This window comes from Scleropages formosus, chromosome 21 (genome assembly GCF_900964775.1).
Source record: "Scleropages formosus chromosome 21, fSclFor1.1, whole genome shotgun sequence".
In the NCBI taxonomy this organism is placed as follows: Eukaryota; Metazoa; Chordata; class Actinopteri; order Osteoglossiformes; family Osteoglossidae; genus Scleropages; species Scleropages formosus.
In genome coordinates this window covers 19,532,665-19,558,810 of record NC_041826.1, presented here as the reverse complement: position 1 = coordinate 19,558,810, position 26,146 = coordinate 19,532,665, and the positions used below count along the sequence as shown (strand labels likewise).

General features: G+C 40.5%; 1 protein-coding gene across 1 annotated transcript in view; it reads right to left on the bottom strand.

Annotated features, from left to right (window-relative positions):
* cacna2d4a (calcium channel, voltage-dependent, alpha 2/delta subunit 4a) overlaps positions 1–23,955 on the bottom strand; it is an 85,339-nt gene extending 61,384 nt beyond the window's left edge. The window contains exons 1-15 of the mRNA XM_029247497.1: positions 23,828–23,955; positions 19,246–19,327; positions 12,629–12,745; positions 8,104–8,163; positions 7,524–7,686; positions 6,388–6,519; positions 5,696–5,756; positions 4,622–4,772; positions 4,421–4,495; positions 2,851–2,940; positions 2,124–2,237; positions 1,626–1,704; positions 814–947; positions 430–447; positions 114–191 (exon numbers count right to left, since the gene is read on the bottom strand). Of these exons, the coding sequence (XP_029103330.1) occupies positions 114–191; positions 430–447; positions 814–947; positions 1,626–1,704; positions 2,124–2,237; positions 2,851–2,940; positions 4,421–4,495; positions 4,622–4,772; positions 5,696–5,756; positions 6,388–6,519; positions 7,524–7,686; positions 8,104–8,163; positions 12,629–12,745; positions 19,246–19,327; positions 23,828–23,955 (1,482 nt within the window). The remainder of the gene's footprint in view (positions 1–113; positions 192–429; positions 448–813; positions 948–1,625; positions 1,705–2,123; positions 2,238–2,850; positions 2,941–4,420; positions 4,496–4,621; positions 4,773–5,695; positions 5,757–6,387; positions 6,520–7,523; positions 7,687–8,103; positions 8,164–12,628; positions 12,746–19,245; positions 19,328–23,827) is intronic.
* Between the last annotated feature and the right edge of the window lie 2,191 nt (positions 23,956–26,146).

Genomic DNA, 26,146 nt, shown 5'->3' with positions numbered 1-26,146 from the left:
TGTTCATCAGTAACTATGCAAGCCGAGTGAGTTAATTGAAATAATTGTGCTAGAGAATGAAAACAGGGCAACAGGTCTGAGGCTCTATTGTGAGCTAATGCCTCTTCACCCACCGTTTCATTCTTCTTGCTGAAGACAGGCATGGCCACAGTGGTCATTAGCAGCAGGCTCTGTGCTTGTGTGTTGAACAGCTGTGGGTAGGTTAGAAGACAGTACAGTTAGATAGAATCCTCTTTTTTTCTTTAAAAAAAAAAAAAAAAAAAAAAAAAAAGCCATGTAAAATCTAAGAGACATTTTTTGAAACCAGACTCTATGAAACAAACACATACTATTTAAAGCAAATCCTCTGTACATCTGTTGTACCTACAGGGGGCACCACTACACTCCAAGGCTGGAAGACTCAGCCTGGGTAGCTGTGATTGAGTTTACCTCTGCTGTGTTGGGAAGCTGTCGTCAGTGAGTGACAGGTGACATAAGATGCAGACAGGAGGTCAGCGGGGAAGGTCATGTGACAAAAACAATGGAAAGCTCAGACAGAGACAGAAGATGAGTGCTAACCAAATGTGGGGAAGAACATTACAGACAGCCATCCAGTGCTGCCAGACATATGGCAGAAAAATCAAAAATGCACATAAAGTGAGAACATTAAACAAACATCAGACACAGAATATAAGTGGAAATGAGGGAGGAAATTAGAGTGATAAAACAATGTCAAATAGGTAAGTGGTCACTCATGGTTGATATGATCTGACAAGCATGAAGTGGACTCCTTGTGTCTACTGATTACAGTACGAATAAAGTTGCCTAGCTCACCACACTGTCCATGTATGCTTCGGTCCATATGATGTCATGGTCATGGTTTATGACCATTGGCCGGCTCAGGACGTGCAGGTACTCCATGACATTTTCTTGCACATCAGCTAATGTTGAAATATGAGTGTAATAACCTGCAGAGCAAAGACAGACAAACACACCACTGAAATGCAGCCATCCACTAGTTTTCAATGATTATTATTAGCATGTACAACTGCAATAGTAGTAATTGAATTGATAATTTTGTCAAAAGTGACTTGCAGTCACCAAGGTGAAAGGCATCAGTTCAATAAAATTATGTTTAAAATTCTGTAATTTTTTTTCTTGGTCAGTTTTAGTTGAGCTCAGTATATGTTTGACTACACAGTTACAAAATATTACTTTATAAAACTTGGAACTGTTGAAAATAATTGTTTAAAACATATTGCTGAAGGACCCCGAATGTCCACTAGGTGACAGAACACCTCCCCAATAACTGTTTCTCATGTTTTCAATGCAAAAGACTGTTAATTGCACCAGAATTTCTAAATAGGATTAATATAGTATATACCACATACTATATTATATATTAATAAATACACACATCAAGATTTCTGCAGCAGCACCAGAAAGAAAACAACAAACTAATACAGCCTATATGAGTACAAATGAGCAAAACAGAATCTCAGATTTTTTACACTCTAGTTTCTACAGTCTGAGTAAATAATAAAACCCTTTGTTGCATCAAACACAATGTGATAAAACCGTAAGAGAATTCTCTATACCATTTAGCCAAGAAAAGAGTACAACAGAGCTGCGGAACCTTTGTTTACCTTTGTTGTTGCAGGCAATCCACTTGACGTTGTCTGCAAAGGTCATTTCCCGGCCAATCAGGTAAGTAAATACACGTACCTAAAAGTCAATTAGATATGGATTTCAAAACTTTAACACTAGGACATTCAGGAAAGCATCAGTAGCTATCATGATCATGAGTGACATAATATCTAACAGAAACAAAGTCAGTAATAACAGTTTAGCACATTAATAGCATCAAGACGTTTAAAAGCATAAGAAAAAAATACACATATAGTCAAAGGCAAAGAAAATAATTTTGCCACACACATTGCAATGAAAGGAAGATTGAGAACAATACAGTATCAAAAGTACTTCTATAGGCTCTTTGTCACATTACTGGAAGACACAGTCCTAAATTGGAGACAGTCAGTCAGATGGTCATTAACACTAGTTAAAATTTGACAGAATAATTATATGACTGAAATCCTGCCATTGGACCCATGGCAATGTTCATTTTCTAAGATCAGTATTCAGACCCTTTTTTCTGGCCAATTGTAGTCCTCGAACACTTGTTGGAAGTCCTCCATGGCACCATCTGTAATGAGCATGATTGCTTGATTGCAAAGGCTGCCCTGACCATTTGCTGTTGCCTGGAAAACATGACAGGGAATGAGACCATTGCCTCCCCATAATGAAAACTGCTTCATGTTTAGAATAAAAGTTCAAGTAACTGGCCTGAATAATGTGCATGTGTTGGTTTTTGTTCTGGTTCTTAATTACTGATTATTCTGTTTTTCAGTGCAGATTCCAAATATTGGTGACAGAAACCAATTACACATCAATATCTTTTTTGTTGTGGTAAATTTCATGGTATTAATAGAATATTTGCAGTGAATATATAAAAAAGATTTTTCAAGCTGAATTACACAAGGGCCATTATTTCAGTTACACAATTATTACAGTGCTTACAAAGTACTTTGTTGTGAATCAAGTAACTAAGGGATTAAGTCATCAAAAGTGAGCTACATTTCTAACTTATTCAGTTCTGCTTAAGTAGCAACGGTCAAAAAAATTAAACAAGTATATAGAGTACTCCAGTTATTAGATTTAAAATGATTTGAAGCATACAAATAACTACTAGCTAAACCTTGCCAACTTAGATTAAGTAAGCTGCAATAAGAATGAGCACACGCAGGGGTTTTCAGGACCAAGGTTGAAGGCCTCTGCCATAGACTAACTGCTGTAGAGGCAAGAGACACACACCTCATTCAAAATACGGAAAGACTCCTTCAAAGCCTTTTTCACCTTTCCCTCCCCCTTGGCATGGAGTTCATCCACCAACAGCTTGAAGTGCTTAGGCAAAAAAAAAGTGACTGATAAGCACCACATACAGAGCACAGAATCAGCACCATGGACAGAGCACACAATCAGACAAATCACACAGCCCAGCAACAACGTCAAGAAGACAGCTAATCACCCACTGTATTACTACGTAGCACTGGATACCAAGAGCCATTTAAAATACACGGCTACACCCTAATATTTCCTTATTTTGCCTAAAAGTGAGTATTACACTCTAGAAAGAAAAACATTTATATGGCTTACTGTTTGGTCAAAATACACATGAAATTTTAGGGCCACAGATTTGCCTTGGATACTGCAGCACTAAGCACCTGCATATTACTAATGCTAATTTAAAGACCTTGTCAGCCCTGTAGTATACTTGTAGAGGAAAAAAACTGGTGTCACTCTTCATACATGATTTACCTCACACAGTAAGATAATTTTATAATTAAAATAAAATACCTTTTGCTTTAAGACTTGAATCCTATTAAATATTCTCCTTTAAAGATACAAGTCTGCCTTTAATATTCTGCACCATGTAAAAAGAGTTCTCTTTACTAGAAAAGCCAGCTCACCTTACTGAGTAACAGACAGATGTTTTCCATGTTTCTACAGAGCTGCCACATTACACAGCCACTACTCTTGTATTGTACATAAATGCTTGTGATCAGGAATTGTCTATTCTGAGTTTTTTGCAGCTACTCATGTGAACATTGGTGTATATAGTGGAAACACACTAACTTTACTTAAGAATCACATGTCTGCAACTATGTCTCTCTTTCTCCTAATGTAATGCAGAAATTGCATCCTCTGAGATTTACATCACTTTGGAAAAAAACGTCTGCTAAATGAATGTAAATGTACAGGCAGAAATTGGCATGATGAGGGTGGCTGCCACACAGCTAATCCGGCCTATTTGTCTGGACCCACCTAAAGCGGCTGATTGCAGAACCCAATCATTTGTGACAAAAGTTACAGTCAGGAAACATCATTGCCACAAGCGATGGACACTTGGACTTGACAAGCAGAGTTACTGATACCAGGAGTGACTAAGCCTGGCATCTTTATTTTGAAGGATATTTAAGAAAACCCTCTGTCAGTTAGCAAGGCACAGCCAATCTGAACCATATGGGTAAGTTTCCCAGCAACCTTTTGAAAAAAAAAATCCAAATTTTTAGTGAATCCTGTGACTGTAAAGTTGATCCCACCTGCCAGATGCAAAATAAGTCACAGGGCTGACTGAGTGACTCAGATGTGGTTCCTCATGATAGGTTGATGTTCACACATGCACTCACACAGACACTGGGCGTGGCCAGGAAGGTGGGATTAGACAGTGTAACCCACACCCTGTGCACTGACTGCTTCTGCCCCACTGTAATTGCCCTATGCTTCCTAATTCAGCTGTCAGCTGACATTCTGAGCTATCCAGACTTTGAGGTTCAGCCATCGCTGGCTCCAAGCCTATAAATTAATTAGACAATTGTATTACCTCACGATTGTCCAGATCGGCCTGTACTAGAGTGCCTTTGAAGCAGGGCTCCACATAATGGACATAGTCACTGTACTGGAGAGATGAAACACAGAAGAAGGTCTTACAGTGTACATTAGTCAAACTACATCACATAGAACCTTAGTGTAATAGCTAATTCAGCTGTGAAGAAACCTAAAGAGGCAAGAGAGGTGCACTCACTGCAATGATGTTGACAAAGTCATTTTCCCCTAGAGTGTCGAGGATGGTGTTGATGGTGTGCTTGGCAATGGTGAGACGCAGTCCCTTCATGCTGCCACTGATATCAACAACAATCACCAGGTCCTTGGGTGAGGTGGCTGCCTGAATGTACCTGCATGAGTGAGAGTGCATCATCACATAGCCAGTCCAGCATGAGCCCTCATTACATTTAATACATTTGAGAACAGCAGTATCAATGGAAGCACTGAAGCAAAAGCATACACTACATTTATCAAATATGACCAAGGTAGTTTTAACTAAAACAAATTATTTTTTGGTTAAATGAAACACCACTTACGGAATCTTAACATGCTTTTGCTTTTAATGGTAGCACTTGCCCCATTTTATCCGCCTTGTGGCCTAGTGACTTAGCTAACAAGCAGCTAATGGCTTATGACTTAGAATAAAGTGCTTCCTGGATCAAGAATTACTGTCTGTGCCACTGCTGACATGCTCCACATACTTGAGTATCCCTGAAGTTAATCTCATTTGGAGCACGCCAGGCATCTGCTGTAACGCAGACGTCTGCTTGCCTAATGACAACTAACGTACACTACCAATCCTTTAACGTGTAAAGTATTGGAGTGTGAACTTACTGACTTCAATCCCCTGAAAGATTATTTGCAATGCTGCTTGAATGTATGTGAACACCTTCTGTCCCTTAGTTTTAGCACAAAAATCACAATTTAATCAGAGATAAACCATCTGAGATAACAGCTGTATAACTACCAATTCCATATGCTTGATTAGGGGTACAGTACATACAGTAGTAGAAAAACAGAAGTAGTACAGGTGCAAAAATAAATGAACCCCAAGTTGCATTGAATAAACCAAGTAGGTAAGTGGAAACAGGTGGGTAATAGTCATTTGTTAATTTTATGAGTTCACTTTAAGATTTTGATTTTATAAGTTTATTTTAATATTCTATACAACAATAATGACCATCCCTATAGGATTCACATACTTTCAAGCAGCACTGTACACTGGACTACTGATAATCAGGAATGGGACTTAAACCAAGTGATAAAGACTCACCAGTTTCGATTCCTACAGTCAAAGGAGATGACGCCATTTGCGTCTGGGGTCCATTTTATCCCTTAAATTGAACAATTATTATATTGTTAACTCAATACAATTGTAATAGTTTGTAATTAACAGTCATATTACTGCTATCAATTACATTAATGAAAATGTAGAAAAAAACAGCAGCACACTGATGTTATTCCATATGTGATGCCATTGGCTTCCCTTGGTGAAATTATTATAGGTGTGAGAGTAAAGACTGCTCAAAGGCTAAGATGCTGTACAACCCGAGCCCCCTAGGGAGCCTCCCTCAATCTAGCTGACATGGCCAGCATGCAAACCTAATTAACCTCCCTGATTTTCAGGGTCTCTGCAGTTTGTGCCACGCTGATGGATGGTCTCTAAGTCAATTTTAGGCAAGCTGAGTCACTCTTCCCTGCTAATTGCCCCTCACCACACCTGCTGCCAGTCATCCTCATGCTGACTTGGCCCGCTGACTAGCCATGCTTTTCTGCACCTCATATTCCTTCAGATTGAAAATGCACAGTGCCAGCATTGTAGAACACATTAAACTGTGGCCACTGTAGATAATTCCGTGCTGAATGTCAGCTGTATTCGACCTGAAAAATGGGTGGACTTGAGATGCAGTGCATATGGATCAGCCTGCTACTTCTCCACTAGGCAGACAGTGTGTCTGAGGGTACCTGGGTAGATTCTGAAAAAGCCAGTGGAACTGCCGAAAAACTGCCAGGTAAGGGTGGGGTCCTTCTCGAAGTTCTCAACAAAGACCTCATTCAAAGCTTCTGACATGTATACTCCATTGAGGATGTCAGGATCTTTGGATAGAGGGAAATTCAGATTGAGAGAGAATGAAAGACAGAAAAATTAAATTCTTCAAGGGAAAAAAATGAAACAGACTACTGATGGAACCATTAATAAAATCAGTAAAGAAACAATGTTCAGATTCACTTGGTGTTTGCGCGCACATGCACACACACAGATTTTCTGAACCGCTTGTCCCATACAGGGTCGCGGGGAACCAGAGCCCACCCGGCAACGCAGGGCGTAAGGCCAGAGGGGGAGGGGACACACCCAGGACGGGACGCCAGTCCGCCACAAGGCACCCCAAGTGGGACTCGAACCTCAGACCCACTGGAGAGTAGGACCCAGTCCAACCCACTGCGCCACCATACCCCCCTTGGTCTTTGCAACAACAGACAAATAACATTGACATTACACCACATGGTCACTCCCAAATTAACTGTAAAGTGTAGCATCATTAAGAGTTTGAAGTTTGGTTGCAGCAGGATGGTTTTTAAAAAACTGGCCAAACATGAATGAAGTTGACGGGGTACCCTAACCTTAAAAATCACCCTCATTGTTTGCCACTCACAACAAATGCAGAGGATTGTGGGCAGGTGTCTAATCCACAGACAGATTCACATATGCCTGTATGTTTCCATGTAATTTCTTGTATGGATGTAATCCAAATGGTGAAAGAACATCTTACTTCAAATCACATTTTAGATTTATTTTTTTTGCGATACAGGTTGCATTTAGGAACCTATATCACAGGAAACCTCAATGCCGTATGTAATAAGAGTAATAACAAATGCTCACTGAGACAGGCAGACACACAATGTGAAAGAAGAAACTTGTAAAATACATTGGCCACGCAATGAAAATGGTACTGAAAAAATGTATTTATTTTTGCCACATAAACAGATTGTTGAATAAATGCCTTGTTCAAAAAAACCTTGTACTAGTCACCTCAACTCTGAGTCAATGAAGATTAGCGTTTCAGAAAGCTTGCCAGAATAGTTGTTTTATCCTGCCTCACCTTTGTTGTAAACGTTAGTGGGAACCTGTATATTACTCAGGGATGTGTTGACTGGGAGATTGTTGAAATGTTCATTTTCTTCAAGGATGAACTCCTTGCCCAGCTCTACATAGTTTCCATCTTCATCCATTGTGTTCACCAGCACTGAGTTGAAGTAATCAAACTAAGGAATGTACAGTAGTCAGTGATTTATACATGAAAACCCGGTAAGTAAATAGAAAGGAAATGTTCAGATTAGAGTTACAATTGATGCAGTCATTATGACCACTCTTACAACCTCCCTCATTCCACCATAAGAACTTGCATGCAATTTATTTTAAGTAATTTAGTTTTATATTTACATTTATTAATTTAGTATACACTTTTCTCCAAAATGACTTAGAATGTTAAGCGACTTAGAGCATTTTAACCATTTTATACATTTATACTTCGTTACCTTGGGGGGCAATATACTTAATCTCAGTTGGTTCCATAGAAATATATGACTTGTAAAATTCTAGAATTATTCTACATGAATGATATAGGATAAAGCATTTAGTACACAATTAAACAACAAACTGTTGATCTGTCCTGTCCTTACCTGCAAAGATGCGTTGTAATCATGGTATAAATCTGCATCCTCTGCATTCTCTGCCAAGCTCTGGAGGAAATGTAAAACAAAATGAAAACAGTTTATACAAAAAGGAACTATATCTACTGAAATAACAAAGCAGTATTTTCTATACAAAACTGAGCAAAAAGAGTTCATGACAAATGTGTAAAATTTTTAAATGAACACTAATTTCTAAGATTTTATGCACTCGTTTTCATTTTTACAAATTATATAAAGGTACTGACAACTGTAGTACATTTGTAAAGGAAAAAATGTACTTATATGAAATATTAACGTTTTAATATGATAAAACATTGTGCAAACATGTAGTGTATAGGTATACAATATACATATAGTATGTGTATGCACAATGTTTTATATTAAACTGTTAATAAATATGTAAAATGTGTGTTCCTGGGAAAAACTATGCAACTCAAGAAACGAAGAGTATATAACGAATGCTTAAAAACACATGCATAAGAATAGCCTGTTTAGCAAACTTTGGAAGAGGCAGGTACTGAACCGGGGCCATGTGCTAGGCTTGCTCTGATTGGCTGGTACATCATGCGAGCTGTGAATGATGAATAGACATGACTCTCCTGAAAGCGAAAATGTTTCAGTGCACTCACACGCAAGCATGTGCCTATGTACATATGTATGCATTTATACTTTTATGTTTTTAATGCTTATTTTGTGTTTTTTTACTTAATTTTTCTCATTTATTTTTACATTTATTCATTTAGCAGACCTTTTTCTCCAAAGTGACATACAATATTGATCTACCTACAGTTATTTACCTATTTATACCAGCTGGGTAATTTTGCTGGAGCAATTCAGGGTAAGTACCTTGCTCAAGAATACTACAGGTGGGATTCAAACTTGTGAACTAACCAGAGGGCTACCAGCTGTCCCTAAATAAATATACAATGAGGGCATTATATCAGTAGGACAAAAAAATTAATAAAATACATTGTTTGACTGTTACAAAATCTTTTGTTCCAGTGTTCGTTGTTCTGCAGATGGACTGTATCAATGTCAGCATAAGTAATGGAACATCACTTAAATCTCTAAATAAAATAATAAGTGCTATGGTAGGCCTGCTGTCTCCTAGTGCCTTGGCTATTCAGACATAGGTTTGAATCCAGCTGAATCTGTGTTTGCATGTTCCCCATTTGTCTGGATGGGTTTCCTCCAAGTGCAACGCCATGCGGTTCAGGTGAACCGGTCACTCAAATGCTTTTTGTGTTTGTGTGGCTGGCTATCATGTAATAGACTAACATCATACCCAGGGTATATGCCTCACCTTGTCCCCAGTAATTGTAACAGATTGGATCTGAACTGCTATGACCCTGACCAGCACAAGTGGTTAAAAGTGAATATCTAAATTAGAAATTTTGTGAGCCGCAGTCAACATGTGACATGCCTTGTATTCAAGCCAGTGCTTCCTCCTGTCTAATTTTAATGACCTAGGCAAACCATTTTCCAACCATATTGCCTAACTAAGTAAAGGAAGTTTAGAGAATGTAACAAACCATACAGGGTTTTACATTTGGAGCATAACAACTGACTGCTCCATTTCAGTTGTTAGTTATTTCAGCAGTTACTTTGCAGCTGTGTTTTCTTATAATTGGACAGCCAATAGTCTAACAGTTACAAATAATGACTTGTAACCTAAAAGTTGTCTATTCTAATCCCATTCCTCCCACTGTCTTATTCTGAACTCCTCTAGTGCAAACAACTTTCAATTTAAATTGGTAAACAGTTGTAAATCACTTTGGTTAAAGGTGTTGGCTAAATGGCAAATGGATGATAACTTCATCTGGGGGAGCAGGTAATGTAATTGTTAGCGCTGTCACCCTGCAGTGACAGGTCATGACTTTGAATGCCTGCTCCTGCTGTACTGCTGTATTTATCTTGAATTGACTCATTAAGGATATCCGCTGTATAGATGGGTAAATTGTAATCTTTGTTAATACAATTTTAGGTGTGTATACTAAGGTAAGTCACCTTGGAAAAAAGGAGGTGCTAAATAATGGTTAATAATACACTCCTCAAAAAAATTAAAGGAACACTTTTTAATCAGAGTATAGCATCAAGTCAATTAAACTCCTGGGATATTGATCTGGTCAGTTAAGTAGCAGAGGGGGTTGTTAATCAGTTTCAGCTGCTTTGGTGTTAATGAAATTAACAACACGTGCACTAGAGGGGCAACAATGAGACGACCCCCAAAACAGGAATGGTTTTACAGGTGGAGGCCACTGACATTTTTTCCCTCCTCATCTTCTATGACTGTTTTTCACTAGTTTTGCATTTGGCTAGGGTCAGTGTCACTACTGGTAGCATGAGGCGATACCTGGACCCTACAGAGGTTGCATAGGCAGTCCAACTCCTCCAGGATGGCACATCAATATGTGCCATTGCCAGAAGGTTTGCTGTGTCTCCCAGCACAGTCTCAAGAGCATGGAGGAGATTCCAGGAGACAGGCAGTTACTCTAGGAGAGCCGGACAGGGCCGTGGAAGGTCCTTAACCCATCAGCAGGACCGGTATCTGCTCCTTTGTGCAAGGAGGAACAGGATGAGCACTGCCAGAGCCCTACAAAATGACCTCCAGCAGACCACTGGTGTGAATGTCTCTGACCAAACAATCAGAAACAGACTTTGTGAGGGTGGCCTGAGGGCCCGACATCCTCTAGCGGGCCCTGTGCTCACTGCCCGGCACTGTGGAGCTCAATTGGCATTTGCCATAAAACACCAGAATTGGCAGGTCCACCACTGGCGCCCTGTGCTTTTCACAGATGAGAGCAGGTTCACCCTGAGCACATGTGACGGACGTGAAAAGGTCTGGAGAAGCTGTGGAGAATGTTATGCTGCCTGTAACATCGTTCAGCATGACCGGTTTGGTGGTGGGTCAGTGATGGTCTGGGGAGGTATATCCATGGAGGGACACACAGACCTCTACAGGCTAGATAATGGCACCCTGACTGCCATTAGGTATCGGGATGAAATCCTTGGACCCATTGTCAGACCCTTCGTTGGTGCAGTGGGTCCTGGGTTCTTCCTGGTGCGCGACAATGCCCGGCCTCATGTGGAGAGAGTATGCAGGCAGTTCCTGGAGGATGAAGGAATTGATACCATTGAATGGCCCCCACGCTCGCCTGACCTAATCCAATAGAACACCTCTGGGACATTATGTTTCGGTCCATCTAACGTCACCAGGTTGCACCTCAGACTGTCCAGGAGCTCAGTGATGCCCTGGTCCAGATCTGGGAGGGAATACCCCAGGACACCATCCGTCGTCTCATTAGGAGCATGCCCCGACGTTGTCAGGAATGCATACAAGCACGTGAGGGCCATACAAACTACTGAGTACCATTTTGAGTTGCTGCAATGAAATTTCAGCAAAATGGACTAGCCTGCCGCATCATTTTTTCACTTTGATTTTCGGGGTGTCCTTGAATTCAGCCCTCTGTAGGTTGATAATTTTCATTTCCATCAAACGATGTGGCATCCTTTCGTTCCTAACACATTACCCAGTCCATATCAGTATAGATATCCAGCATGATTTTTTTCCCCATTGAGATCTGATATGTTTTCAAAGTGTTCCTTTAATTTTTTTGAGCAGTTTACTTAGAAGATTGTGGTCTTTGTTTTCTCTTTGGGGGTGCAGTGGCGCAGCGGGTTTGGCTGGGTTCTGCTCTCTGGTGGGTCTGGGGTTTGAGTCCTGCTTGGGGTGCCTTGTGATGGACTGGTGTCCTGTCCTGGATGTGTCCCCTCCCCATCCAGCCTTAAGCCCTGTGTTGACGGGTTAGGCTCCGGTTTGCCGTGACCCTGCCTGGGACGACTGGCTTCAGCCTGTGTGTGTGTGTGTGTGTGTGTGTGTGGTTAGTTTGACTATTTTTATTTGCAAAACATATTTGTTTCATTGAAAATGTGAGTTAAAACAACATATCATAAATGTTTAAGCTCAATTTGAATCAAAGTAACTTCAGTTCATGGGTAGTTTTTTGACCTGACTTTTTTTTTTCCTTTTACTCTTGTAAATTTTTGGAGGAATACTTTTACTTCAATAATTATTTACTCTACCCACCTCTGCATGCTAATATTTGTAATACAGGGCATTTAGACAGTGACAAGTATTTATTGCACCATATTTGGATTGTGATTTCAATAGCGGTCAATCCATTCTGTTTCTGACACTTAATGAAAGACAGGTTTCTTTTGTTTGCCATTCTCAGCCTGGGTGGTGGATTTAATGTGACTGTGGGAACCCTGCCAGAGCCTGAGCCTAATGGTAGCTTTTAAACAAGCAGATCTGTTGGCTGGCATGGTGAGAGATGCCTGGGAGTTTGAGAACACATATAGAGCAGTGCTGCATTTCTGATCAAATAAAATGCTTAAAGCATTCCCTTGATGACTAAAGATTAATAATTTTTCCTTCGTACACTCACACAAACTGAAAAGTTGTCAAAATTACCATAAATTATGAAACCACTCCTAAGTTAAGCACTCTTACCTTAACTGATTTCATCTTCCTTCCCAGCATGCGCTCCATCTCCTCTGCAAACTTCAGGACAAGTTCTGAACCATCCACCTCCTCAATCTTGATGATTGGCTCCACATCTTTGAATTTCTGAAAATAAGAGTTGTATCTCGAAGCAAGTGATTCTCAAACAAAACTTAATTAAAAACGAAAGAACAGATTATACACAAAGACGGTGGATGACAGGGAAAATAGTTAATAGTGAAGTAAAGGATGCACAAACAGAACATACCATATTATTGCACATTTTCTCGTAGCTAGTAACACTACAGCATCTGGAAGAGAAGGGAATGCCCTTCGTGGCTGCTTTTGGTGTGAGAGCATTCATTTCGTTTATTGAGCGCTCGTCTCGGTGAACAACCACTACTGACTACATGATCATTACTGCAAAGTAACCGTCACGTCAACTTATAAAACAAATTCAAAACACATAAACATCACACATATCAATGAGAAACAGCGAGGCTGCTGCTGTTGGTTTCAAGCTGGAAGGAGGCCACTACAAATTCTATATATTCTGTTTTTGAGAGAGAATTCCGCATTTTTCATTCTCCTTGTTTGTTGTTGGGTTTTCCAATCGTTACAGCTTTCCTGAGGCGAGAGCGCCAAAGTGTTTCCCGCTTTTTCGCACAGCACCACGCGCCGAACCCTGCGCGCTGAGGCGAAAAGTGGACGGCGCGAGATTTCCTTCAGATGACCTTTGTCGGATGGTATTATATCTTGTTGGGAAGGCTTGGTTGTATTTTTCGCTAAAATGTCGTCTCTTGTGTTTAAGTAAATCTCTATCCCTTTCCGACGTAACAGCAGTTTTCCATTGAAAACTTCTAGTATGGGCGTCTAATGAAACAAGTGTACCGCAGGTTAGTACATCGAAGGTATTTTATATCTTTACTATGGTAACAATTTATTTGTAACACGGTTAATCATTAACTTATTCATAAGACAAGCAAATAATTAATTTATAAACATCCATATCGATATACAGTTTATGGTCATAACCTTCGTATCGCAATCAGCACACTGCAGTAAAAACTGAAACCAAAACTGTCCAGTTTTAATTACTGTATAAAAAGTAAACTTATTAAATTATAACTATTTTACAGTCATCTTTAAAAAGACCATATTATTATCACAGTGTTAGGCTCTCGGAAATAATTAAATATGCTGGTAAACGTGAAACACGAGGTATCGTGTGGCAATAGTGCTCAGTGGAGTTGTAAAAATTGGCGGGAAACGTTAGTCTAGGCTTCGAGTGAGTTGCCCTTTATAGATATTGTACGAAAACAAATTTTAAATGTAAACCTTTCTCACCCATTTCATGTAAGACATAAAACACTAGTGAAAAAGCAGGAATAACCACTATTTCTGAGCATAGCTGATAATATATTCAAGGCTAACTTTGCATGTTGAATTTATTTATTCAAGTAGCTAGCGCTTTTCTTCAAAAAAAAAATTACGAAATTAAAGTTTACCTTTTGCTGTTTTAAACGCTCATGCATACTGCTATAGTTTTATTCCAACTAAAAAGTTTATGGAAACATTACACATTCATTTGAAAAATCAGATTTGCCATTTATTTTTTATTGGAACATCTTGGAACAAAGGGATGAGGAAGCAGTTTTCTGTCAAAAGGAAAGTTTAATGTCTTTAGCAGCGTGATTGACAATGTGTAACATGTAGTGTTATCATCTTAATCCCAATTCAAAAATTGTACATGTCAATATTGGAGTCAAGTCTGAACTGTCGAGTATGGTGGCTAGACTAAAGCCATTCCTTGGAAAAAACCAACCTTGTTTCTCCCAAAGCTGGGATAAGGGCTCTGGTTAAGACAGAGGGCAAAGTTAATAGTACCAAATATAAAGTTATTTTGGCACAAAACCTGTTACATACAGTTATGTAGCTCAACCAATGAAAGCATTAGGAAAAAACAGATCAAAGCCTTCTAACCCTGGAATGGCCCAGCCAGTGCCTAGACCTCACTGCTATTGAAAATATTTGGATTGCCCTAAAGATGGCCATTCACAAGAGATAATCTCAAAATTTAACTGAACCCGAACTGTACTGCAACATAGAATGGAATAATACTGCAAGATACTGGTGTGCAAATAGACTTACAATTTTAGTCAGAGCAAAAGGTGATTCCATAAATTAGTGGTTAAATGGTGTGCATTGGAAGTTTTTTTAAATTAGTTTTCTTAAACGTCAGCCTTTTATTTTTCATTTAAATATTGTTGGAGCAGCACAGTGCCACAGCAAGTAGTGCTGTTGCTTCACAGAGCCTGAGCTGTTTAGATATACTGTAGCTTCTAATCCAGCTCTGTCCGTCTCATATTTGCATGCTGTCCCTGTGTCTGTGTGGGTTTTCTCTGGGTGGTCTGGTTTCCTCCCACAGTTCAAAGACATACAGGTCAGATAGATTGGTGACGTTAAATCGGCTGTAGCGTGTGAATGGGGGAGTCTGTGTGGCAACCCTACAATAGGTTGGTGTCCTGTCCAATGTGTACGCCCCCTGCCTTGCACCCAGTGATTCCAAGATTGTTTCAGGACCCCTGCAACCCTGACCAGGACAAGTGGTTAATGAAAAGGGATGGATGAGTTAAATATTGTTTGTTTTCAAGATCTTCTTAAATGTGAAAAAGGTCTGGCATGATTTGTCTTGATTTCAGTCTTTACATCAACAAAATCTGAAGTTTCAATGATGGTATGTAGACTTTTGATATTCACTTTATCTATGGGATTGGAAATGAGCCCAGTCCTGTACCAGGGGCTACCAGAATTATCCTCTAAGTATGTCTAGTGTCATGTATAGGAAGTCTAAAAGAAAAATTAAGAAACGTATGACCTGAAGATGGCTCACTGGAAACCATGGGCTTGACATTAATTTTTATGTGTATAGCATTTCCTTCTTTCTGTTTGTGGCCTGCTTGTGTGTGCTTAACTATTATGCTTACACCAGGTCAGTACATTTCTAAATGATTTACATTTTTTGTCTGAGCTTTTGTGTTAAGCGTATTTTCTGTCCATCAAGGACTGTTTTTCTCAGCAAGGGATGAAAATGGTATTCCTACGGAAATAAGCTGCAGGGTTGGCCTGGGATAATCCATTTCTAGATGAAAGACTACAGTTGTAACAGGTGACAAATGGGAGACAATCTGCAGAACAGCAGCCGTACTTTCCAGTTGAAATGTCAAATATGACTGTCTTCTTAATATTTAGGAAGAGAACTATTGCTGAGTACTTTTAGTTAAATAAAAACATAAGGCTAAGGAAGTATGATGTTGCAGCAAGTAGCACTGCTGCCTCACAGTGCCGGCCTGTTCACATGTAGGTTTGAATCCAGCTCGGGTTGTGTGGAGTTTGCATGTTCCCCCTGTGTCTGCATGGGTTCCTCCCTCATTCCAAAGGCATACAGCTCTGTTGAATTGGTGAAGCTAAATTGCCAGCTGTGTGTGAATGGGTAAGGGTGTGTGGCTACTCTGTGATATACTAGCATCCCATCCAGGGTTTATCCCTCCCCAGCATTTATGCCCAGTGCTTTCAGGATAGACATAGACTGCCATGATCCTGACCAGGACAAGCAGGTAGCAAAAATGAGTGAGTGAATACATAAGATTAAGCGATGCTTTACTTGTATAGTTAAGTGTAAGCAAAATCTAGGTCATAAAAAATGACTGCTTTTATTGCTGTCAGGCATGAATGTGAGCTAAAGTCTGAAGTGAAACTTAGTAATTATTTATTAGTCCTGGATTTTTTAATTCACATTTTACTCAAACTTTTGCATTTAGTTAAGAAGCCTTCACTATCATTTTCTTTATTGAATGAAACAGTTATGACAATGACTTGACTAGAGATTTTTTGTAGGTAAAAGATGACACACGTGAACAAAGAGTTGCCTCACTTGGCTGAATCACAGATGGTGGGAGTGAAAAAACCCGTAGGGTGCCTGGAAGGGCAGCAGGAAGGACTGGGTGAGTACTAATTACCAATTACCTACAAGGAATTAGGTCAGAACAAAGTTGTAGTAAAATATTATAAGCACAGGCAGTGCTCAACATTTTACCCTGGCTTTTCATGTTGTAAATGTTCAGGTTACAAGCGTATGAGATGTACATTTCTAAACCTAACTCTTGGTTGCCAGTAAAACACAAGCAGAATTGCAGTATGGTGAAGTGGTAATACTAGTGGTTTAGCTGGGCTGAGGTGCCTATTCAAGTGTACGTTTGAATCTGGCTCATGGTGTGTAGAGTTTGGTCATCACTAACAAGATGGACATTATGCATGTTTATGGAAAGAACTAATTTATAAACTGCATCGAAAAGTAGTTTGCGGAGGGAAGTTTTTTATTTTCATTTTCACTTTCAGCCATTTTAAATTACTTTTAATTTTAATGTATCTTTTATAAAACTAAAAAAATACACCATATTTTTATTTAGTATAGTTATGTCTGAGATTTTCACAGAATGAAATCAACAAATAAATTGTGCATCTCTTTTAATGCTTTTATTGATTGCATATGTAACAAAGTTGAAAATGACCAGAAGGTGATGGACATTGCATATGCATATGCATATGATGATTTGTCAACAATCAAGACTGACTCTGGAGATTGCGTATTTTTTCTGTAAAATTAATTTATTCACTCACTTTTAGTAACCATCTTATCCTTGGCTTACAGCCTATTGTAGAAGTACTGGGTGTTAGGTTAGGAGCAGTACACCTTGGAAAGGGCTCTTGTTCATTGCAAGAGATTTCAAAACAATTTCTAAATTAGAATTCATTTTAAATTCAAGTTAACAATAAAATATAAGTCATATAGAGTATTCCTATTTATTCCAGCTTTATCTGAACAAAACCCCTAGAAAAAATTATTGATGCCTCTATTATTAATTGATCTAAAATTAAATTCCCTAACTGCAGCTATGAACAGACTTCTTGTCCAGATTGCATTTATGAGTTGAGGAGCCAGTGTATTTGTCAAAAAATTTTAGGTATGCTTTCTATTAATCCGTTTAATATTTGTCATTATTATATTTTTACATCATTCTGTTAGACATGAAAGAGATATCAGAAGAGATTCAGATGAGTCACTTGGTCTTGTTGTTGCCAGTGTTTGTTTAACCTGTGTTATTTGTCATGTTTACATGTGGGCATCAGTGAGGTACATATCATCTGCGAGGTTCATTCTCATTGGCAGACAATGCAGTTTTACCTTAGTGCTGTTTGTTTGCTGTAGCATAGTGTTGTGATGCTGTCATCTAAATCAGGTTAATCCTACGTACATATCCAATGTCTGTACCTAGTACTGCACTGTGAGAGACAACCAACAAATACACTGAAAAACAAATAAGCTGACCTTTGGCTTTTATTGTGTTACAGAAGGCTTTTAAAAGGCCTAAAGATGCTCATATCTAATCTACTGTTTACATGTGTAATCAAAGGTTATTGACAGCTCTTTCTTCTATAATGCACCACTTAAGAAGATGCCAGCAAAGACATCTGCCCATGCTGGTGTACAAAGATTGCCCACATACCTAATTGTGGGTTTTGAGGCCAGCGGGGAGGCATAAACAGTACTTTGTCAAGATGAGCAGAACTTGAGGCCAGTCACTGTGAGACATAAAGCAGGACTATGTGCTGTTCCCAAGAGTTACCATAGAGACAAGCCTTCTCGCAGAATGACAGGTGCAGCTTTAGTGATAAACGACCTGAGCCCTGTCATTAAGTCAGGATGTTGGTGAAAATCATTATTTTGTTACTGGGAAATTTACTGTGGCGATGTCTCATTAGTTATGACTAATTTAAGTTCTCTGTAAGTTAAAGGAATTAAAAAGTTTTACTTTAAAATATTTTACTGGATAATATCCTCTGTGGTATTAAAGTATGATTCAACTATAATTTGTTTGAAATGAAAGAAAAAGCTTCACATAGTGAAGCTCCTGTTTATAAAACTGACCTACATGGAGGTGTGAGGTAGATTCAGATTAAGGTTGGTAAACAGACTGGAGCTGTTCTTTCACAGGCTTTCCAAGCCCAGATTGCCCCTTGATTCCTTTAGGTTCTCTTGCTGATATCCATACACATCTCTGATCAGTGGGGTTTATCCTAGGAACTGCACCAATTGGAGCCCCTGCTGTCCCATCATTATCAGTCAGTGAAAATAGTGTGACAGCTAGGCCCAAACAGGGCTCTGCTTATCTTATATATGAGACATACAGCATAACAGATTGCACAGCAAGTAAACCACCTTCTCCACAACAGCTACCACCATATGCTCTCTTTTTATATATATTTTTTCTTGCATTGCATGTTACTGCAGGCTATAGAACTATCATTCTCAACACACCTAGTACACGCACATTAGTGGGGTTTTCAAGAGCTGTGTTTTTTGTAGTAGTTGAGGAATCCTTAATAAACCTCACTGCTGGTTTGGCCAGCAGCAGAAAAACAAATTGCTGCTACTGTTGATTTTAGCCATGCACCCGACCACCAGCCATTCATACCACAGCCACAAACGGTTCTGATTTTTCAGTAAACAGAGCACCACTTGGAGGGGTGCCAGTCCATTAAAAGACAATGGATTTGTAGTTTACCTTTTGCAACAGAAGTGATCCAGAATACTTTGTTACGATGGAGTAGATCTGATTTCCGAAGTCATTCGCCCACTGCTGGACCCTGGAAAATTTAAAAAATCATTTAACTGAAAATGGAATCTGTAGTTACCTATTTTTTCCACATCTGTCAGAAACCTTCACTGAAGATTTTGCCAGATTTCTGTTAAAAGGCATGGTCTGGAACATAAAAACATGGGATTGTATGTAATATACTAAAAGAATGAATTCATCCAGATTCATTATCACTAATAAATAGATATTGCCAGAGGTGGGAAGAGTAGCCAAAGTAAAAGTGGTTACTCTCAAAAACAAAATTACTCAAGTAAAAGTACTTATCCAAAAACGTACTTGACTTAAAAGAAACTACATGTGCACTGAAGTTACTTTGTCTCAAATTAAGCTTTTTAATTAGCAATGTCAACAGCTACACTATACAGTTTTAACTCAACTTTTCAGTAAATTTTATCTGCTGGTAAAGTTAAAGCAGATATTGTCAATTAGACTACAGACACTGTCTGAAACCACATGTGCTAAACAGGATTGCTGTGAAGCAGAGCCTCACCTGGGAACACACGATACAAGGCTGGAGGGGACACACCCAGGACAGGATGCCAACCTGTTGCAAGGCAACCCAAGCAGGACTTGAACCCCAGAGCCACCAGAGAGCAGACTGAGGCCAAACCTGCTGTGCCACCATGCCCCAATGTGCAATTAGACTACTTAAACAAATATAAAACAAACACCACAGTCTGCCTGGTGTTATTGTTAACCGTTATTTAGCTGACCCCTTTGTCCCAGGTTACTTAAAATTTTACATTTAAATACTCAGCTACTTAAAATTATAACTTTTGCATTGATACTGCAGGCTAACTTTAATGGGGCAATTCAAATTAAGTACCTTGATCAAATATACTACAGCATGAACTGGGACTGAGACTCATAACCTTGATCTTGGCTGCAAGATGACAGCTTTAACTACTCTGCTATCCACAAATAAAGTTTATCATTGATTTTCAATTTACCTGCTGCCTTCATCCAAAGTGATTTACAGCTGTGTACCAATTTACAGGTGGGATGAAACTCAACTCCAGCTCTGATTGGTCAACCCTAAACACACACACCATCTGAAACCGCTTGTCCCAGATGGGGGTCACGGGGAGCCAGAGCCTAACCCAGCAACACAGGGCAAAAGGCTGGAGGGGGAGGGGACACACCCAGGATGGGATGACAGTCCTTTGCAAGGCACCCCAAGCAGGACTCGAACCCCAGACCCACCAGAGAGCAGGACCCATCCCAACCTGCTGCACCACCATGCACCTCCATAGTGAAATTGACCAATGAAATCAACAAAAGAAGTCATCTGACTGTCAAAACACATTTTTAATGGTTTATCATGAGTGACTGTGACTGACAGCCAACCAGGGCTAATGAAATCCACAGAATAAGTCTGGGTTCGTACACATTGAGACTTATTAGTTTTGGAAGTTCCAATGTTAAGTGGGAAAAGTTAAAAAATAATATAAAGAGGGTGACAGAAATGTAACAAAGGAAAAGTACATTTTTTTCTTTACAAATGTACTCAAGTAAAAGCAAAAAATACCCATGGCAAAAATTACTCTGAAAAATACAACTTCTCCAAAAATTTACTTGAGTACATGTAACGGAAAAAATGTAACTCATTACTACCCACCACTGGGTATCCCACTGATTTAAAATGGGATTCTCGGAGTCTGACTTTCACTGCTGGCCATATTTCTCTTCGAATGGAAAGATGGTATGCAAATATTTGAGTGTTGCCCTCCTATCCTTTGTTAAGTTGAATTACGTTGTTTCAAGAAAGGATCTAGTGGTCTTGGAGGATATATGATGTCTAATCCAATGTCAGAAACATTGCACAGGGAGGAAGCTGAGGAGTGGCAAGTGTTTGGGACAAAGCGATGGAGCAGATGTCACCACAAAGGGGAACATTAGGTTTACCACAGCTTGCATGTAGATGCCCTGTAGGGTGTGTGTGGTGTTAGAAAAGGATTATAACACCCCACATCCATCTCCCTGTGTCTTCCAAGCTGAGAACCATATGGGAAATACTTTCTACTCCAGGCTTTTCCCACGGGTCTCAGTGGTAGCCATCACGTAGAATAACGGTGATACTGTCACCTGTTTAGCACCAACATGAAGGGGATGGATGGTACCACAGAGAAATTTTCTTGTTCTGGCACTGAGTGACACAGCTGGGGTCCAGCATGTGTCATCTGGTGAAAAGTGAGGACCAGAATGCTCTCCTCATTGCTGTTGGTGAGACTAAGAGGATCTAAATAAACCTACGTGATATGAGTCTTTGTGATTAAAGGCCAGAATGATGATGGTTGTAGGCTGAACAAATATCATAAACTGTTAAAAATTAAGCTGTTTTCTAAGTTGCAAAATGAATACAGAGCCTTTGATTCAATGTAATAAAATCTAGAGTCAACATCATTGCGTTTCTCGTGGAAGCTCAAATTGCAAAAACAGCATGTTTGTGTAAATCAACCTGGCACCAGTGTATCTGTGGGGGAGGGTAAGTGACTCAGGTAGTAAGTGGTCAGCAATCTGGCCCTGTATTGTCTTACCAGACATCCAGGACCATAAGATAGAGACATTTCCCTTGGCGATTCCCTGTGCTGTGAAGACTACCTGTGGTCAAACATGCCAAGAGAAGCCTTAGAATTTCCCACTATTACTGGACAGAGGAAGTAACTCAGAAAAGTTCAGTAGGTACTCCATGTAGTCACTGTGCCTCTGGTGTTTGGATTGGTGGAACGCTTGTGTAGCGCTCAGGCTTATGATTGCAGAGATTTCTTTGGGGAATTTGAAAGTACTGTACTTAAACAGAATGTAATGAATACTCCTCTTCTGCCTGGCAGCCACCAGAAATGGTCTTGCAGCCTCACTGGATCTTTCTCGGTGGATCACAGCAAAATGCTACCTTCATCAAGCACGTGACATGGCTCTTGAATTAGTGCGGTGTCTTGCAGTTACAGTAGGAGGTGTCAGCAGCAGGATCAGACCAGATTGTGGTAGTACAAGGCCTTATATGAACAACTTGCAAGTGAATCCAAGGAAGTCAGGAAGTAAGTGTGGAAATCTCTTCCCCAAGCCTAGTGAGAAGTCTCTATAAGGGCTCAGATCAGTCTTACTCAACAGAGATCAAATGGCATTTCAGTGTGGTCTATTACACTTTTCTCTGTCACAGAACAACAGTAGGGCTCCAGTGGTCGCAGTCTGCTACTGAAAATTTAGAAGGGAGGACCCTTTGATTGTGAATGCTTTATCCCCCTGAAGTAACCCACTGCATAACCATTTTCTGTTTTTAAACCATGCCTGATTGCAGAATTCTACAGGGATTATAGGATTTTGAGGAAAAAAATTATAGCCCTGCTGAAATTGTGCTCCCCATGCTGTCCACCTGCTGAATGTCAGAGCCCAGCCTCCTGAAGGCAAACCCCCATGCAATTAATCTCTCCGTTGCATCAGCATTTCCCAACACAGTCCTGAACACGATTAATCTGCGGATTGTGTCAGCGTTTTTGGCCATATTTTTTTGTGGCTCTAGTTCTTCAGATTCAGACAGGAGATAACGAGGGAACAGGGTCAGTCTTTAAATAGGCATATAGTTCCAAGGATAAGAGGCCAGTTTCAGTTACTAAAGTTAGACGTGAGAAAACCAAGGAGTGTGCTTAGCAGATCTGCAGCAGTCTGCTTGAAGTAGAGTCTTACTTGTTTGTGAGATGTGTGAGGGGGTTCCAGATTCCTACTTTGAAGTTTATGTGACGAGGGGTGCAATAAAATGGCACAAATATAATTCCTTTAAAGCACAGAGATGTAAGGTGGAGAAAATTATATTATTTTGTAGTGAACCTGGTTTGCAAATTTCCATATTAACCACTTCCAGCTAGCAGATTGCAACACTTTGTGTATCATACAGTGTAACACACCATAATGTGATACACGTAATGAGACTCTAAGAAAAAGGCAGTACTAAATGCCCATGCAGAGAGATGGAGCTCTGCTTGGTCTTTGCTCTGGATGGAGTTGTTATTGAGATCAGTTGCAAACAGCACTAAGCATTCCCCGCATCATGAAGTCTTGATGAAACTGTGCATTAATTATGTGCCCTGCACAGCCGCAGGCCTGGCCTATAGTCATTATTACAGCTCTGTATTGCACTGCAATACCTGTGTCTGTGGAACAATCTAGAACTTTGTGGAAAAGGGCACTCAGCTGACATTTACTGTTCATTTAATTTCTACTTAATGTCTAATAGTAGCGTATAATAGTAGTAATAGTAGCCTAACTTGTTTTTTTCTGGAATAAGTACTTTGTAAAAAGCTACTTGTGCTTATTTCTAATTTGTGATTAATATTTCTTTAGATCAGTGCCAGTTATGTCCACCTTCGCTGGACTGTGGTAGTTGCTCTGTTCCAAACAGGACCTGAAGGTGAATGCATACTAATATACACTGAAGGAAGTATGTGTTTTGGGAGCAGGGATGGAGGTTTGGTGTTGCAGGACGCTTACTTACGTTTCTGGTGGCAGCAACAGCTTCTCTGCATCGGCAGAGAAACAGAGACAGCTGGAGAAGATAATCCACAGGGCGATCTGGGGGCCTGTCCGTCCCAGCCCTGTGCTCCTGTCATCAGGATGTTGCATCTCTCCTGCAATACTAGCTGGAAAAATAAAAATTAAAAAAAAAATGTGTCTGATGGGTTTGTGCTAGTATATGACCCAGTGTACAAATATGGTGCAGTTCTTGGGTCTCTGTGAAGAAATCCTAAAGGGTCATGTGCACGAGAGGTGGGTCATCCGCAGTCGCTTGCAGAGTGTTCGCCAAAGCTTGTTCATGGCTGGCTCAATGCCGTTGTAAACCTCGAGCTTCGGGCAACCCTGATAGACATGCCACTGGCTGGAGTGGGCAGGGGGGTTGGCCTATGCCCTGCTGTACTGTCTTCCTCTTCCTGTAGCAGCTTCTCTGGCTCCTGTTGATTTCCTCTTCGTTCTGCTCATCCTCCCATCCCTCGTACACCTCTGAGATGAGGTTGACTCCTTCCGATGCTGCCCTATGGGTCTGGCACCCAACTGGGCAGAAGTTGGTTGGAAGATCTCAGCGATAATGGATAGCAAGCCTGCCTCTTCCTCCCAGGCTCAAACACAGTGTACACAAGGAGTACTTCCAAGTCAAAGTCAAAAAATTAGAATAATCTTTAAAAAATCCATGCAAAAGTACTCTTTATTATCACTCTGTCGTCCTTTCCCTGGTGCAATTCCTGCTTCAAGTTTCTCCCTGACTGAGCTGACCTGGTTTATTCCCTGTTCAGGGAGTGAGTGCTGAGAGAGGGTGTCCCAGGACGGCAGGGGGCGGCCATTGGGTTCCTGCAGCGCAGTACCGCCTGTTCCGTCACCCAGTTCACAGCCTAATCCACTTGGATTTAGCCCTCCCTCCCCTCGCTATGTGCGTTTATGGAGGTGGTGCTGAGAGAGACACGGTCATAGAGAGAGAGAGAGAGAGAGAGAGAGCGAGAGAAAGAGAGAGAGAGAGAGAGAGAGCGATAGGGCAGAGTAAAGTAGCGGGCAGGATTGGGGGGAGTAGGGTGAGGTGGTGTGGAAGGGGTGGGGCAGAGTGCTATATCAAAGAGGATTATTGTGATTTCTGGAGACAGGCTACCATCTATCCTATCAGCATTAGAGAAACACAGGCCCTGAGGGGCTTTGCTTTGTAAACACATAGAGACACCTTGTGGGGCCCCAGTGGTTCCGCCTTCATAATGACATACTGTCCCTTTGGTCCATAAACATGCTAAATACACACTCACACACACTGAGGTAGACCAGGGCACTGCAACCTAGAGGCCCAATTTGTCCCGTAGATACAAAGCCACACTGACCTCACAAGTCCACAGGCAAGGTCTGTCCAGCTGTGTGAATGGTCCTGGTCGAGTGTGTGACCAGGAGATTTGTATCCGCCTTGATCCTTAGGTATTAGACCCAGTTCTGCGACTTTAGCAGCTTGAATGGAATATGAGTTTGTGAGTAAATATCCAGGTGTAGTATAGTGACCTTCCTCTATTCGGTTTGGCTCTACCTGCACGTGATGACTGTATGTAAAAAATCACCATCACATATTTCGATTTCAGTTATACAGAATGCTCTAAATAGGACCTGTAGCATAAGTAATGTTTACTATACTTCTGCATACTGAATCTTTTAGGCTATTTTAGGATTGTAATACTCCCTGTATGATAGTAATGTAATGTGCAGCAAAGTGACCTCTTAGTTACACATGTGCATAGGTGCACATACCCAAGTGTTTGTACATTCATCCTCCTTTTCCAGATGTGGTAGTGGTCAGTTCTGGGGATTTGTTCTCCCACTGACCCAGTTACTTCCCCCACACACGTACTGTGGATCAGCCCTGATTACCGGAGTGACTCAGGACAAATGACCAGCGTGAGCTGAGACTGGGACACACCTGGTGTGACACATGGACACTGCCATTGCAGTCATGTGCTGAGCCTTCATGAGGTCTTTACTGTATACCCCTAACTGTCCAACACAAATTTTTGTAGCTAAGTTATAAGAGAGGGTTCATGGTGATCCAGAGTCTGCCCTTCAAGTACAGGGTGCAAGGTTCCATAGGGTACACCTGGATGGGATACCAGTCCATTGCAGTACAGCTATGCACGCACATAGTCACAGAGTAATTCAGAGTCACCAGCAAACCTGAAATGAATATGGAGGAAATTGGAGCACCCAGAGCAACCCCATGCTCTTGATTCAAACCTACACCCAAGCAGCTCAGGTACTGAGGCTGCAGCACTGCCCACTGTACTGTCCCTCATCTCGC